At 36.7% G+C, this 17197-nt stretch overlaps 1 protein-coding gene across 1 annotated transcript in view; it reads left to right on the top strand.

The window, feature by feature from the left end:
• Positions 1-17197, top strand: part of LOC134537245 (klarsicht protein) — a 297363-nt gene that overhangs the window by 93570 nt on the left and 186596 nt on the right. Inside the window, exons 5-8 of the mRNA XM_063377513.1 lie at positions 518-647; positions 4052-4216; positions 6198-6387; positions 12436-12566. Coding sequence (XP_063233583.1) covers positions 518-647; positions 4052-4216; positions 6198-6387; positions 12436-12566 — 616 coding nt within the window. The remainder of the gene's footprint in view (positions 1-517; positions 648-4051; positions 4217-6197; positions 6388-12435; positions 12567-17197) is intronic.

The raw sequence follows: 17197 nt of genomic DNA, 5'->3' as shown, positions 1-17197 counted from the left end.
TCAAATTCGGAGGAGGAGAAGGAAATATATAATGATTTTGAGTGGTTTGAAACACCTTCCTGTTTATATATATATATATATATATGTATATGTATGTGTGTGTGTGTGTGTATATACCCACACACATACACATAAACACACACACATGGTAAATAAGCTCTGTACAGGGCTATTTTAACACATTTCTGAGGCATAAATAATTATTATGAATTTTTTTTTTAATTATTTCAAAGTTCTAGGATTGGAATTTTTTTTTAAAGGGGTGGAAAGTGGTAATTTATTCCATCGACCATTACATAGAATCACCACTGCTAGTTTCAAAATTGATCATATCAGCGCAAATTTGCTATTGGATTGTCTTAAAAAAAAAAAGTAAGCAATCAGCTCTTTTTTTTTTGCACTTTGTGGCAGCCATCAAGGAAGTAAAACCAAAAAAATATATATATTTTTTCTTTGTTTCTCCACGTAGTGGCTGTGTGTTTGACGGAGTGTGTGTGTGTGTGTGTGTGCGCGGCAGGCGGGAGAGGGAGCAGGAGGCGTGGAGGCGCTCCTGGGGCAGCAGAGACGACGGCCGGGACGACTTCTGGGCGGCACTGCAGTCCAACTACAACTACCTCATGGACAGCCAGCTCATCGACTCCTGCAAGGTGACTCCCTCGCCACAACCCACCGGTAGGGCCGGCGAGAGAGGGTCCCGGCAGCAACGGCCCCCCTGCTGGGTGACATCTTAGCTCTCGGGGCACAGCATTTAGTAGGAGTAATTTCGCGAATGGAACAGAATTAGGCACAAGGTCGTCGCCAGCCGATGGCCTGGACCGGGGGGAGGGGCAAGTTGTGGGAAAAGTATGTATTTTTTTTTTTGCATTTGGCTACATTATTTTATATCTCTAAGGCTCTAGGGGGGGGGGGGCAACTGCCCCCCTTTACCCCCCACCTGGCGATGCCCTTGATTCGGCATGAAAGGGAAATGTGTTACCACGGTGCTGCCATCTGTGGCGGATGGCTTGAACCAAAGTTCATAAAGACAAAGGAAAATGTTATAGTATCAACTGTTTAGTGAATTTCAACAAGATGGGCAGTATTTTAATAAAATTCCTTGCCGAAAATCAGGTCCAAAGCCGGGGGTTTGGCATGTTTTACTTTTAGTTTAACTTTTTCTCCCCTGTAAATCAAATGGTTCCATAGTTGACGGTAGCTGCTCTGGCAGTGAATTGTAGCGTTGGGTGCGGAAACGACGTGTGATTAGAATCAAGAAATGTAGTTGAAAACGTAATTTTCGTGTATTTATCACGCTCAGTGTTATTTTGAAGAATTCTATATTAAATTTTTATGTCAGAGTTTTCGTATTATGCTTTTATTTGCAACATGAGAACACATGAGTTTGCTTGTTACAGAGGTTAGATGTTCACACATCACTGGCGAATACTGAACAACTCCCTCACATTTTTTTTATGCCTTTGTTTACCCTGATAGTAGGACAAAAATCAGAATTATATTGCTGATAAAATTATGTGGGACAATTTTAAGTTGTGCATTTTTTTCATATCATGTTTATAGTCTTGGCTATTGTAACTTCTAGTTTTTACTCTAGATTTTTTTTTTAATTTGTACGTTTAATAATGGGGAGGGGGGCCCAACAAAATGATATGCCCCTGTGCCCTTTGTTTCTTTCTGTGGCCCTGCACACCAAGCTAGATTTTTTTGCTAAATTTTTTTTGTTTGCCGTGGTTCTCGAAACCACACTAGGAATACGTGGGAATTGTTTTTACCACAGGGATATCTCTTTACTCTGATATGTTTGGAACCACGGCTTTGCAGGATTAGCGATTATGGCTGATTATTCAACGTCAATATAGTTTCAAAAGGAATACGGAAATTAAATTCATATGAAGTACGGTGAGATTAGAAACAAGTTTTAATTAACTGCTCATGGCTGTACACTGCATGCACACAGTTTAAATCAGTGAACAATATAACTGAAAGACCAGGAACTTCAGCACTGTTTACCTGTACCAACATACAATCACCAACTACGCTGCAATCTACAAATGTACAGATGAAGTAACGTGATTAAAAGTATATTGCGGTAGAACATATTGATTCAGATAGCGAAAAGATGTTAAGAGCAATAGCTTTAGATTTCGTAAGCTATGAAAAAATACTTGAAAAGTCGTGATTACTGGACGTAATGAAATCACATACAAACTAAACTGTAATCAAAGAGTGAAAATAAGTAGTCATATAATAAAATTAAGTTTTTAAATTGGCGTGTCTTAGGTCCACTCTTGTTCCAAGTGTATGCTATATGACCTGCTCTCTCAAATTGCCCATGGCCGTTTTCTTGTCCTGTTTCCCTGACTTGTGTGGTACGTCTCTCTCTCCAGGGACATTGCTGTTCCTTAAAGTGAAGCCAAAATAAATTGGCAGGAGATGTTTAGGTTGAGGTTACATAAATAACAGGGCCTTCTAGAGAAACGAAGGGCGCCGGAACAAACAATTTCATCTGATACCTTCCCAAAAACTTCAGGGTTCGTATGTCTCCTTAATAGCCTTAAAAAGTTCTTCATTTGTTTTTAATTGAATAAGAGCTCTTAAAAGTCTTTAAATTTTACTAAGAATCCTTAAAAAATTCCTTAATAAAAACTGATTGCAAGTAATGGATAAATACAGGCTTTTTAATGTTCTTTTGATTGTATTTTTATACTGCCTTACTTTAAACTTATAAATTATATGTAATTAGTGATCAAATTAAATTTTAGGTGCAGTAAATTCCAGATGTTTCCAGAGATAATTCTGGACAATAGAGGCTTATCTGTAAGAATTGAACTAACAAAATATTTCTTTTTGTGCATGAATTATCTGCATTGTATTTTTCTTGAGGGATTTTGTGATATACAAATAGTTTTCTACCTCTTTATGGTAGTGAAGGGGATGAAGTAAATTGGTCCTTAAAAACTCTTTAATTTTTGATTTCTCGTGAGGGCATGAAACTTGTACTTCATATAAAAATTTTCCAAACCGCACAATTATAAAAGTATCTAAAGACAACATTACCTCATCTGGAAAAAAAAAACTGCAAAATGTAAATGACTGGCATTAAACATCGAAACCAAAGACTTGAACTTACAAAAACAAGTTGAAATAAAACAAATAAATATCCAAATATGAGTGGTTTTTTTTTGTGTAACAGAAGTTACAGAGGAGCAAATTGTTAAATATAAAAAAATAAAAATAAAATTTGCATTGAAAATTTGAAAACTTTTGACTGAAACACGTTTGTAAATATCGATACCTCAGTTGAATAGTATTACAACTCAAAATACACAATTTTTTCAGCGAATTTCTGTTTCTTCAACAAACTGAGGCATATCTTGAGGTACTCCGAGCACGAGTCAGGGTACGCAGTGGCCTATGATGTCTAAAAAGCGTGGAAACTATGAAACCAAAACCAGACAGGATGATGCCAGAAATAAAATAATATATTACTGCACTGAGCATGTTTAATCACACTAGATTTGCGGCATGACATGGACTAGAAGTTAATTTACAAAAACACAACTTCACGGTAATTAACGGGCTGCAGCCTTCGCGAAGAACAGTACAAAAAATATAATACTAATACAAAGAATACTTAAAAGAACTAATTTGTTACCAAACAACAGATGGGAATAAAATGTAAGAAAGTTATATTTAAATAAAAATATAAACAGAGTCCTAATTTTGTTATCCCGGACCAACTAAGCCGTCCAGTATATCTTTTTTTTTTTTTTTTTTGTTTCCTGAGAAACTTATCTATAATTTAACACCAGACCTAGGGCAAAAACAACTAACAACATTTTTATTATTTTATTTTTTTATATAAAAAAAACTAAAGCAAATGGAGGCGTGCAAAATGCCTCAATACATTGAATTTTTTTTTTTGAACGCTTGCAGACCGTCATTTACGACGAGAGGTAGAAATGAGCAACGTGCAGTGTGTGACCAGGAGAGCTCCGGCAAGAAGGCGGGCAGGCCCCGTCACACGTTGCAGTGGGTGTGGGTGACGTTGCAGGAGGCGAGCGGGGAGCTGTCCTGGGACGAGCAGGACGTCTCCCAGCAGTCGTGGAGCCTCGGCGAGTTCGCTGCGCAGTTCTCCGAACTCTACTCCTGGTTGAATAGGGTTCAGGAGTCGGCGCTCAGCATGGACGAGCCGGTCGCGGGCGAGGGATCCCGACAGGTGGGTCGCTTCTCCGAGCTGTGTTCCGTGTGTTGGACGATCGGTTCGGTTCCATCTCGATTTTTAAAGATTTTCCGCTATATAATGGGCGTTTCAGAAGGAAGTTGGATCAGTACCGCGGGGTCACGATTCCAGTCGACTGCTGTTAAGAATATCCTGTCTCATAACGAGGGACAAGACTATGTGGTGAACTGCGATAAAACCAAAATAACATAAAAAAAAAGGGGGTTGTCTGTAAAGTCAGTTTACGGACGATAATCTTACGTGATAAGGTCATAAGAATACATTGATGAAAAATTCCATACTTTTTTAATTTTAAAATATTATTGACATTTTTTGCAAATTTAATTTAAATGATTTGTTTAATCACGAACGATTGGCTAAAAAGCCCGCCCTTAACCTGTTTGATATTATAGAAGATTTTCTCGCACGATTGGTTGGCCGGTTCTTGCATGCTCAGCTCAGTCGGAACGTGACAATTTTTCGTGCGTTAAGCCGGCGTTCATCGATTTATAAGACGTTATCACGTCAAAAAAGCATGTCATACACCATGTAAAACCGAAATGTAAGACATTACACCATAAAGTGCTGAAATGCAACTGTCATAAAAATAATCCGCATTATTAATTAAAACTTAACTGAAACATAATTTTAAATTTATAAAATTCAATGAATGTAATGTACTTAGCATGATGTTTTTACAAAAATGTACATACTAAACAGATTGGAATAATTTATTTTAATCTTTTGTGATCTAACAAATGTTATTAGTAACTCATTTTTACATTACTACATTGGTACATTTCTCAAACAAGAACTTGTAGATTTATATTTATTGTCTGAGTGCATCGAGTATCACTCAAATAGACACTGTTTTGGTGAAATAAGTATCATAAAACATTTGGTGTCATATATGTTCAATGATATGCTATATGAATTAACAGAATTTTAAGAAAATAAAAACAATAACAGCAAAGTCTCCTTTTTAAAAATGAAACTGGCCAAAAAATAAAACCATAAAATCTTGCTCTTATGCATAGACAGTAAATTCGGAATCTTTATGAAATTAAAAAAGGAAAAAAAGTAAAGTGGCAGAAAAAAGAGTAGAAAATGTGAATACCTCAAATAGTGCTAACATTTTGGAGGAAGAATTTTTCAAAGTCACTGGGCGTTATATGAATTAAAATTTGAAAAATAATAAAAATCAAATCTGGCTTTTGAAATTTTTGTGCATATTTTTAACAACATTAACTTCAAAATTGAATAATTTTGATTACCAAACATTATGTCTATCAAAAATGAGCCTGTAGTCATAGAAAACCAGCATGCAATCATAATTTAAATATATCAAGTTTATAATAGGACATCCAGGGACGTCGGAACAGGGGGGGCAGCAGGGGCGAGACGCCCCCGTGCTGTTATGCATGGGGGGGGCGAGAGTAGCATTTCGCCCCCCTCTTTTCCCAGAATAAATGTTTGGTCCTAGTAGTATTTTTCTCAACCAGTAGTTACAAACGTTGCATTGTGATCACATTGATTAGAAAATCAAATTTATGATTGTCAATATACTGTAAAATGATTGCGAATTCCTAGATGGTATTTTTATTTAAATTGTACTACACCTACTGTCAGAGTACATACTACGTCATCAAATTCTTGGAATGGTATATTTAATATTATGGTTCGGTAACTCATTAAATAGCACAATTTTGCATCTAAAATTCCAAATTTTTCCCAGACCCCCCACTCTAGGACTGAGGTAAGTGTAATACATCTTTTCGCCCCCCCACTCATGAAAACGTTTCAACGTCCCTGAGGACATCTAACACTAAGAAACCAATTTCACTATAAGTAAAAAATTCAGACTAGGAGCTGCTTTTTTTTTTTTTTTTTTTTTCCCCGATTCTGTGAGCCAGGAAGTATGTAAGTAGGATGATGGTGGTGGAGGCGGTGATCGCGAGGGCGTGTTGCGTCGCGGCAGGGGCAGCTGGAGGAGCTGCAGAGGCGCTGGTACCGCCGCAGGCTGTTCAACGAGCAGGGCCAGCAGCTGGCCCAGTCCCTGCCGGAGTCCCGGGAGGAGGTGGCCCGGCGCCTCGCCAGCCTCAACTCCCGCTGGGACGTGCTGGAGGAGGCGCTCCGCGGCGGCCGCGACCAGCTGGACCCGGGCCTCGGTGAGACGCCCTCCCCCCCTGCTGTCTGTCTCTCTCCAGCTCCGAGGACGACATTTACACTTACTGAAACACTTCAAGTCATGGAGTGAACTTTTTATTTCACGAAAACTCTTATAGAAGTACCAAATTTCAATATTAAAAAAAAAAAAATTGGTTGTCTGTAAAGTCAGTTTACGGACGATAGTTTAACGTGACGACATCATTACGAAAAGTTGATGAAATGATCGCTACTTTTACGAATAAAATTGAATCATTTTTTATTTTAACAATAAAAGAATAAATAGGTACTTGAAATTATACTAGTAATAAGATTTTTAAAATGCAAGAATAATTAACTTTTATTGCCGAAATTGTTGTTGTAATAAGCAATGAAAACCACATTAACTTTTCACTTCACTTTATAACCAGTCGACGAAACAGTTCATGTGTAGATGTAAGTTGTGTGCTTTGTCTTTCTTCTCCTCGGACGCATAGGCCAATCGAGTGGAAGAGAGATAGATGTGGTGCAAGCGTACAATGAGTGTAACGGGACACAGCATAATGGGACACTTTTTCGTGCGTGCAGCCGGCGTTCATCGATTTATTAGGCGTTGTCACGTCAAAAATTATAAATTCTGTCAATCCCTAACTTATTTAGTGACATTCGCAACCACATCCATCTTTGTACGATACCCCTGCCGAATATGTCCTCCTGCGTCGACGGTGAGGTCCTTATAGTCAAACATGCACCGTGCAGTTCAGAAGAAGGAAAAAAAAAAAAAAAAAATGCATCTACCGTGGCCTGCGATAAAAAAAAACAGCATTTGCCTGGAGTGATTTTTGGACGTTCGCGGAACACAAAAATCGGGATGATGAACCGGAATTCAAAATCTATTTCCCCCCAAACGCTAGTCTGATGTTTTACCGTTGCGCTACCTTGCCCTGTGCCACAGTGAATAATACAAAGTGATGAGACAGTTATTTAAACAATCATGTCTCAAAGGACTTCCTTTAATAAATACTAATCACTCTTTTAACACTGTTGTTCATATTTTCAGTTTGTTAAGTTATTTATGAATTATGAATATGGTTTACTTAGTTTTTGCATCAATTATTCCTACAACCGCAATTACCTGAACTGTCAATCTACACACACTGTATAATTTTGCATTGTTCCGCAACTGGTCTATGCGTACCACTCTTTGTATAGCATTGTTTTCCAGTAAGCATTCCTGGAACACAGTTAAGTACGGCATTTATTCACAGCACAACAGTTACTCAGTTTTGTTTTAAAAATCTGTAGTTTATTTTAAAATGATTAACTAATACTTACGTCCAGATTTGTTGTTTCCTAAGTCAGTGATGAATTTGATACATAGTCTCAGTATTGTAATTTAAGTTATTAAAAAAATTAGAAACTTGAGTGCCCCTTTCAGTTTTGTACCTAACACGAGAAAGTATAAATTGTTTTTTTACGAAATGAGTTCCAAACACTTAGCTAGGAAGATAAAAATTTTTACAATCTTTATACATGAGCTCTCTTAAAGGATATTCCAAAAAATTTAATAATGGTCTCACATATTAGGTCAAAGCATTATATTATCAGGAAAAACCATGAGTTTTTTATATTTGAATCTAATTAATTTAACGAATCGAAACACTGCAACAGACAGTCAGCAGAATCTTCTTACTAGAGGTATCCGTAGCAATTTGATAATTATTGCTCAGTAGAGAACCCTAAACACACACATTAGGTAACTGCTAAATGGTGGTAGAGAGCAAATAAATATCAGTGACGTCAAGACAATGATTTATTTGGGGTATTAATTAAAATTCTAATTTATGCCTATAACTTTGATCACTATTTTTTTTTGCACTTGATCTAGTTTGTCAGTATTCATTATACTTATGGTCCAAATAACAGTGCCATATACATACCAGTTTAGATCCAAAGAAAGATATTTAAAGACATGGAGTCTAAAGTAGATGCATTATATTAAATATAATTTAATATATAATATATATATAATATATAATATAATTTATCAGAGCAATCATTCTATTAGTATTTGATATTATTGTTTCAATATTTGAATATGATTATGAAAGAATGATTTAGAATAAAGTGAGATACCTAAATCTATAACATTATGGGATATTCAATTACATAGTTTGATTATATGGTTTATAGATAAATCATTATTTGGAGAACGTTATAGTAGTTGTTTTACTATAGTTAGGAGTCTGCCTACCTGGGCATACATCAGTAGAGACCGGAAAAATTCTCGGATACCTTTCGAGACAGGCTGGAATCCAATCTCGTTTAGCCTAATGCTGCGTCAGTGATTGGACCGCAATTTACCTGAAGGACTCTGAGCCAATGGCAAACACTCAACAAAAGAAGTATCGTATCATAAGAATCGCAGTAAACAGGTTTCCCGAGTCGGTAGCCAATGACCAGGTGATAGTTGCCCGAGTACATAGAGAATCGTGGAGTCTATCCTAGTGGTCATTGAAACCACAAATTTTTCCAGTCCCTACACATCAGGTGTGCAGAGCTTCAAAAGAAACCAAGAACCTGTTCAAGTTATCCGAGTGGTGTCTGTTTATGAAAATCATTAAAGAATATGCTGTGGGCTATTGAGCGGTCCTGTTTCCGTGATTCGTTTTTAAACTGTATTTTTAGGAGAGTGAAAAGGACTAAAACCTGTTTATTTATAATAATTTTTAGACATGAAACACTCAGTAAAGACACTTGAAACACCCAAGGGCCTTGCATTTACACCTTTCTTTATTTTAATTTCTTAACCATCAAATCTCATAGTTTTTCTGTGCACGATGTGTATGTATGCCAGTTCAGAGCCTTGCACTTACAGACCATACCACGCTAGAAGCAGCGGCAAGCGATGCACTTACCATCCTGCCTCACTGACACAGATACACCCCTGGCTAGGTTTGCCTCTTTGGACCAACTAGGTTAAGATTACACCACTCTACAACATAAAAAAAAATGTTGCACTGTGGTAAGTGACAGTCGTGTATCGAAGAAATTTTACTGTTTATTTTTTTGGTCGCTTGCAAACAGGAAGACCAACAATATAATTTAATATTTTAATTATATGATCATTAAAGACATAAAAAGGGAGAGGGGAGCTTGCAACCTATTAGTCAGAATTAGAAAAAAAATTGAAACAAATAAATTTATATCCTACTAATAACTAAAGAACCATTAAAGGTATGTGTCACTTAATCATATATTGTATAATTTTTAAAGCAATATGTGATGATTTACTGTGAAAAAGATTGCTAAATCAAAACAGCAAGCTTCTACTTGACCTCATATTATTACTTCAGAATAATGACAAAGTTAATGTGTTCATTTAACTAGAGTTTCATTCATTAAATAGTCATGATTCTTACCCTCATGAAAGAGACTGTTGGTGAGAAAACATTTCAAACCAAATGGGACTTCAAAACCACCAAGCTTTTATTAATAAAATTTATTACATCTATCTACTAAAAATATTACTAGCAGGGTTTATCTTAGTCTGTAGGTTTGGTTTTACATTATGTTTTCGTGCGCATCTTCCGGATGGCTTGAACAACTTATGCTTTGCTTGTGTGGCAAGCAGTTCGTATTCTCAATAGATAGCATGTGGTTCGTTTATGGCTTGTTATTGTTCTGCTACTGCATGGTCACAAAAATTTGAATTCAACAGTTGTAAATCAAGTCCAAGCCAGGGGCTAAATGATTACTACTAGCATAATTAAAAGTTTAAACCATTATTTTCAGTGTAGTACACGTAGTGAGTGTAGTCAAAACTTAGAAGTTTGTTTCTTTTTGTTGCCAATTAGCTTTCTTGAGAATCACAGTGAACAGATTGGGAGCGTTACACACTTCACAATGGAGTTGGAACTCGGTTGAAGTAAAGTGTGTTTGGCCATCGTGCTGAGATTATCATCACTTGCTTATATAGATGAATTCAGGTTGCTGGGCGTAAGGCACAACCAGTGTTCAGCTAACGGAATTCGTGACTCATTACTGCAATTCTCTGGCAGTGAACTCCTAAACTTTTTTTCTCTGTTAAAAAAATGAGGTCATTTGAGACGGACACACACAATAAAAGTCTGTGAAACTGGCGAATGTATTTGCCATGCTTGATGTAAGGAATCATTCCAGTATTTGCCTAGAGCAATTTCAGGAAACCTTTAGAAGACTGAAATTAAGATTGATGGAGGATTGGAACTGAGGTCATCTCAAATGTATGGCCAAAATTTTAGTGTTGGACCACTTTGTTTGGTAAATCTTATTACAATTTACCTGAAGGAAACCTCACTTTTGTTTTGACGTGAAATTTCTTTAAAAGCACACAGAAACATACACGTACCATATCGGAAATTTGTGCTATAAAAAAATGTTAAATCGTCTTGGCTTAGTAATAATTCTCTTTTAGTCTTAGAGATGTAAGTGTGGTGTTATTATTTAATGTATATAATCAGCTCGCTGATACGACTGTGAGATTGCATCATGGGTGGACAGGTTGGCGGGGAAGGGGAACCTCACAGATTGGTCAAAATCGGTGGTCTCGTTGCTTTCTATTCAGTGTAGCTCATGATTTATACGTGATAGCACGGTGATTTGTTTGTTTGTGTGTATAGTTTACTTAGATTGATTGATTTAAGCCCAAAATAGTGTATTTTGGACAATATTTATATGTAAAAATGTAAAGTAAGCCAATGAAAAAGTATTAAAATACAATATGTTAACCTCAGCCCCTGCATGAGCAAGCCAAAAATATCAATCACGCCCATCATTGAAAAGAGGAGGCTATGGGTCACACACAGGTACCCCAATGTCCGGTGCCGAGCGAGCGAGACTGTTTTGGGAGCGTCGCAAAGCCGCCACGGCGTGCTCAGTGAATGACGCCAACCCCGCGGGCACCTCTACCATGGGTGTCGCAAGGATATATTTTTTTGGGGGGGGGGGACTTCAATTGATTGAGTTGTTTGAGGAATAACCATCCCCTGGAAAAAAAGCGGGGGGTCTGGGGGTCCTCTCCCGGGAAAATTTGGGGTTTGAAGGTGCGAAAAGGTGGTTTTTAGGCATTTTTCTTTCCTAAATATTCTAATTATAGTTGGTTGCACTATATAATTTATTTTTTATAAAAAAAATTTTCAGAGAACAAATTTGTAAAAACACAGTTAACATATCTGCTGGTGCTATATCCACACAAAATCATTAATGTAAACATCAGGAGAAACTACGAAACTACGAAACTAAACATATTATTGGAGGGGACGCAATTAAAGACTTTTATTATTGGGGGGGATGTGTCCCCCCCGTCCCCCCCGGTTGCGACGCCCATGCCTCTACCGCTGTTGTATCGGGACCAGCGGACTTATCGAGTGAAGTTTTAGTATGCAATCAGTGTCTCATTTTTCATTTCAATCCATTACAGTAAGAGTAATTCGCTGAGATAGATGTTTCACGTTAAACGAACGGCCGTGTGTCCCGACACATCCCCCACCCAGTGTTTACTTGCAGTCGAAACAAAGAATACTGGTTGTTTCTAAATGTAAAATGTAGGGATGTGAATACATACACTTACAGTTTAAAGTGAGTTACTTCTCAATGCAGTGACCACCTGACTGAAAGCGTCGTAGCGCAGTGGCTGCACGCGGGCCAGGGGCATAGCCAGGGGAGGGGGGGGGGGTGTTTAGGGGTTCCAAACCCCGCCCCCCCTTCCCTTAGCACCAAATCTTTAATTAAATTTCTTATTCATCACTCAAACAAATTTCATATTAAAAATTTAATAACAATTTATTACCATTACAATATTTAAATTCTAAGTAACGAAAACTGCTAAAATAGCACTATTATTACACCTTAACAATCCAAATTTTCCTGGGGGGGACCCATCGGACCCCCCTCTTTAATACGGGGGGGGGGGAGGGGGGCCCCATGCTTCTTAACACACCCCCCATACACAGATCCTGGCTACGCCGCTGACGTGGGCGGCCAGTGTTGCAGAGCGTGCTGGAAGTGCGGATGTGTGCTGTGATGCGCAGACATGGAGCAGGAGGTGAGGAGGCTGCGACGGTGGATACGCGACATGGAGGCCCGCCTCCAGCCGCTCGACCTGCGCACGGGGCTGAGCTGGGGCCCCCAGGAGCTGGACGAGAAGGCCCGCGAGCACGTGGTGAGTACCCCTCACGCCCCCCGTCTCTGCGGAGCACACACCTCGGAGGGGGGCGCTCTAGGATTCCAGAGCAGCCAGAGAAAAAAAATGTCTTAAAAATTACTAAATTTGTGTTTAATCTACATACTCATAACATCCAACCACCAGATTTTACGATCCTACAAGAAATTCGTTAATTATATATAAAAATATTTTATTGGTTTCGGAAACACAATCGTTTTTGTCGGCAATATTAATGTAAGCAGACAACTGGTTTTTCGGGATGGAGGGGGGGGGGACGACGACACATGCCCCCGGTGCCCTCCTCCCCTTGGATCCGCCACTGCTGCGGAGCGCACGTCGAGCAGGACTTTAGTCCAGCTCGTTTCGGACAACGGCCTTAACCGTTTCAGCTGTTTCACAGGATTATCAAATCGGGAGTACGAAATGTCAAATGTAATGTTCAACAAAAAAAAACTATACTGAAATGAAAAATAAACTCTTACTGAACCAAAAAAAAAAATGCTGGCAGCTAGGCCTCGATTGCAAGTAGCTAGTGCTCTGGACAGCTTTTTTCCAGTTCTCCCCAAACATCATAAAATTTCTACTGAGTCAACCCTGTTTACTATCAATTTCAAAACTGCACATTATGCAATTAAATAGTAAGGTTTTTTTACAAGACATAGGCTGTTTTTTTTTTCTTATTTAAATTTAATGAATGATTCTTGCAATTTTTTTACGTTTATACGGCTGTTATAACTACCATAATAAAACATGAGATATAGGATACTGTATATTGTTAAACTAGTTTTAAGCCTATTTCTAAAGGTTTTTGTTTAAGGCCTAATATTTTTAAGCGCACTGCAATTTTAGGATTTGATAATTTTTTTTTTTAAATCAAATCATTACCGTACGTTCAAAAAACATCCTGTCCCTCAAATATTTTCGTCCTTTTTTTTTCCACCACAAATTCGTTCTTCTTTCAAAAGCTGGCGCTGTGGGCAAATGCCCAGTTGGCCCGTTTGTAAACTGGGGCCAGCTGGCGGCCACGGTCAACAGCTGGAAGCCACCCGAAAATATTTCTTGATGCTGGCGTACGGAATGCATGGAGCTGCAGAATGCTGTACAGTACACTCCCGATTATCCGCGAAATTAAGTGGCTGGGCCACCGCGGATAGTGAAAATCGCGGACGATCCGCAAAAAGAGCCGAAAATGGGAAACAAAAAAGGAAACATTAATTTCAACTTAAAAATCTAATCTTTATGTACAGTAAAAGTTACAATTAACATTAAAAAATTTTAAATGATGTTAAAATTTTAATATTTTACTGAATAATTAACATACAATACATCTCAGTAATGTGAACATAAAAGTGCTCAACCATACGACTATAAACAAAGAGCGACAGACAAATATAGCAACGCATGCCAGCCTACTGCGTGAGTTTCGAGAATGTCTGTGGCGTTTTACTGTATACTGCACACAATACACTCGTCAATAGAGTTCAAATTTGCTGACTTGTAATAAAATACAGATTTATTTATGTGCTGTATTTTTTCGTAGCATGCACGGATCATCCGCCCGCGGAAAATAGGGAGTTTACTGTATTACCTTATGAGCCGACTTTGGCTGAATATCCTACCATAAGCTATTCCTCTTATTGCTTAAAAAGAACTGGGACCAGAGGCATGACCAAGGGGGGGGGGGGGCCTGAGAGGCTTAAGCCCCCTTTTTTTTTTGCTACAGCGTACACAGGACAAAAAAATTTTTTTCTGGAAAAAATTAGCCTTCCCCTTTGCAGAATGCTCACTTATGCGAACATAATAATTTGCTTGTATTTTAGTAAGTTCTGTTAGTAAACCACACTAGTATTACAAATCACAAAAATACACGTAATTTGTCAAACTGAATATAATTATCAGGAATCAGGAGCATTGCGGGTTTACTACACAATAGTTATCTTAAAATATTACATTCAAGTATGTTCGAAAACATGAACCAAATATTTTGCAAGCATTTCACAGTGAAACCTTGTGTTTATAATTTGCCGCAGTGCATTTTTTTTTTTTTTTTTAAGTTTTGTCATTTTACATAATTGCACTGCCCGAAAAATGTACATTACGCTATTATTGTTTCAAAACCTGGAAAAGTGATGCCATAATGGAATGAAAGACTTACTGTACATCATAGTTTTGTAAGACAGTAAACAATTTCTGAAAGAAAATATTTTAATGTCTCAAATATCTATTTTTTTGTAACATAGTATCATTTGATGGTAACAATGTTCTGCAAAAATGTATGACATCTTGTACCTTCATACCTGTGACTATTTGGTCAGGATAGATTTTTTTTTATTAATAAAAGATTATAAACCTAGTTTAGTGCCCCCTTTTTTTGTGACATTAGAAAATGCCTTGTACTTATTGTCATTTTTTTGTGGGGAAAATGGCTTGATAAATATGTAAATACTGAGTTTACCTTTCATTTGTTTACACCTTTTGGTAATCTTTTATTTATTAATAGTTGGTTTTTGCTATGTCCATTGAATGACATTAATATTATCAGAGTAATTAGAACTGAAATACATTTTGATTTTTAAAAATTATTTATTTTTTTAGCAGAAAAACTTTTACGACGATCGGAATTAGACTAATTTTTTTTTAAACTCAATTAAAAAAATTAATGTCATCACTTGAATTGACTCAAATTTATTAATATAACTATGAAAAATAGGTTTTATGATTTTACTGTTAATACACTCACTGGGCATAGAAATTAATTACTTTTGGGCTCTTTCCAAACTTAATAAAAACTTTTGGTTTGTTACAGACGTGAAAAATTTTGGTTGTATAATTATAAGACTCAAATGTTAATAGTATTTGCAATTGATATAAATATTTGAGTTACATCCTAAGAATATAAATATTTGGTTTATTAATGATACTTTCATGAAATGCTATGGGAAGTCAATTTCAATACGTATTATACGTCACATTATGGACAGGGCTGTCTTCTTGAAGGGGCTGAGGGGGAGAGAGTGTTAAAAACACCAGGGCCTGAGCATCAAGGAGGTTGTGGTTTTGAAATTTTTTTTTAATGCTGGGGTTTACCCTGATAGAAGGTAAATTACAAGTCTATTGTTGATATAATTCATAGATCATAGGGAACCCTACAAGTAATGCTATATGCACAGATCACATCTGCAGTTAAGGCCATAGTAATGTTTAGTCTTCACTTTTTTTTTTTTAAATTGTGGAGTTTGAAAAGTTGTACTTTAAATAATAGGAGGGAGCACGACAAAATTATCTACCCCCCGGTCATTGGTTTCTTTCAATGGTCCTGAAGTTAAAAGACACAAAATTAATTATATCGTCACCTTACTTGTAAAACCTCGTAAGTCATTATGTATAAGTTTTACAGGAGAGACAAAAATCTGTTTCAAAGTGACATGTATAGCAATATTATATCAGAAACTATTTGAAAAAATAAAAGTTACCAAGACATTTATTAATTTAATCATGATATAATAAATAGTATTTACTCATTTGTATGATTTTTTGATTAAATTAGAGACTTACGAGGTTTTATATTTTATATCTATGTAAAATCTGGACATACGAGGTTTTGCATACAGAAAAACTAGTAATGGGGAAATCATCACAAGCAAAAAAATTTATATTATTTTACTTTTTCATTCATTAAAATTAATAATATACTGGTATTCAACACTATATTAAAAATATTGCCTAACAAATATGTTATAACCAAAGCAAACTGTCATAAAATGATCGGTAACTCTGATTCATGTTACTGATAAAGCATATCTACAATAGGTTTTTGGAGCTGGTAACTGAAACTGTTATATTTTGCCCTCCAACATATCAGGCATCAGAGTTAACATGCTAGAAAGAAATTACAATATTACGACTACAGTTGCATCTGGTGAATTCAAAACATAATTGTTTTGCATTTTCTGCTGGGGGTTACATAGAATAAGTAAAAAATTCTGGTTCTAAAAACATTTGTTAAAAGTTTTTTAATTAATTTACCTATAAAACATGTAAACACATTTAAGGGACTGAATAAATACTCCAGAATTTTATTCTGCTTATAGACATAGATCCTTACCCCTAGCTACTGTAAGCTATTGGTTATTGTGAAGCACCAAACAACTGTTAGCATTTATTAAATACAGTAGGTAAAACTAAAATGTATCGGTTGTTGTCTGGGCTAAGTACGTACATACATAAAATTCAGGCACAGTAGCACAATATTCCATACTAAGCATTAAAAATGTCCGTAAGAAATTATGTAATAGAGGTAAATGATATCAATACAGTAAAACCTCGTATTTACGTTCTCGTTATTTACGTTTTCCCGCAAATAACGTCATTTTATGTAGGTCCGTTTTATTGTACATTAACTTTCATGTTGTATTTTCCCTGAAATTACATCGCTACGTAACCAAAAAACCCGGAATGTACGTTTCAAAACACGGTAAAAATGTAAATACTCGTCACGTTAGTCATAGATGTGAAAAGTTTGAAGTAGTTCGCCTATTGTCTGTAACCTTTCGTTTTGATGTATCGACAAGTTCTATGGTGCCTCTCCTCTACTAACGTTTTAATCTTTGCTGCCATAGAGAACTTTC

Source organism: Bacillus rossius, chromosome 12, assembly GCF_032445375.1.
Source record: "Bacillus rossius redtenbacheri isolate Brsri chromosome 12, Brsri_v3, whole genome shotgun sequence".
Lineage (NCBI taxonomy): Eukaryota > Metazoa > Arthropoda > Insecta > Phasmatodea > Bacillidae > Bacillus > Bacillus rossius.
Note: the sequence above shows the minus strand (reverse complement) of the source record. Positions and strands in the feature narration are given on the sequence as shown.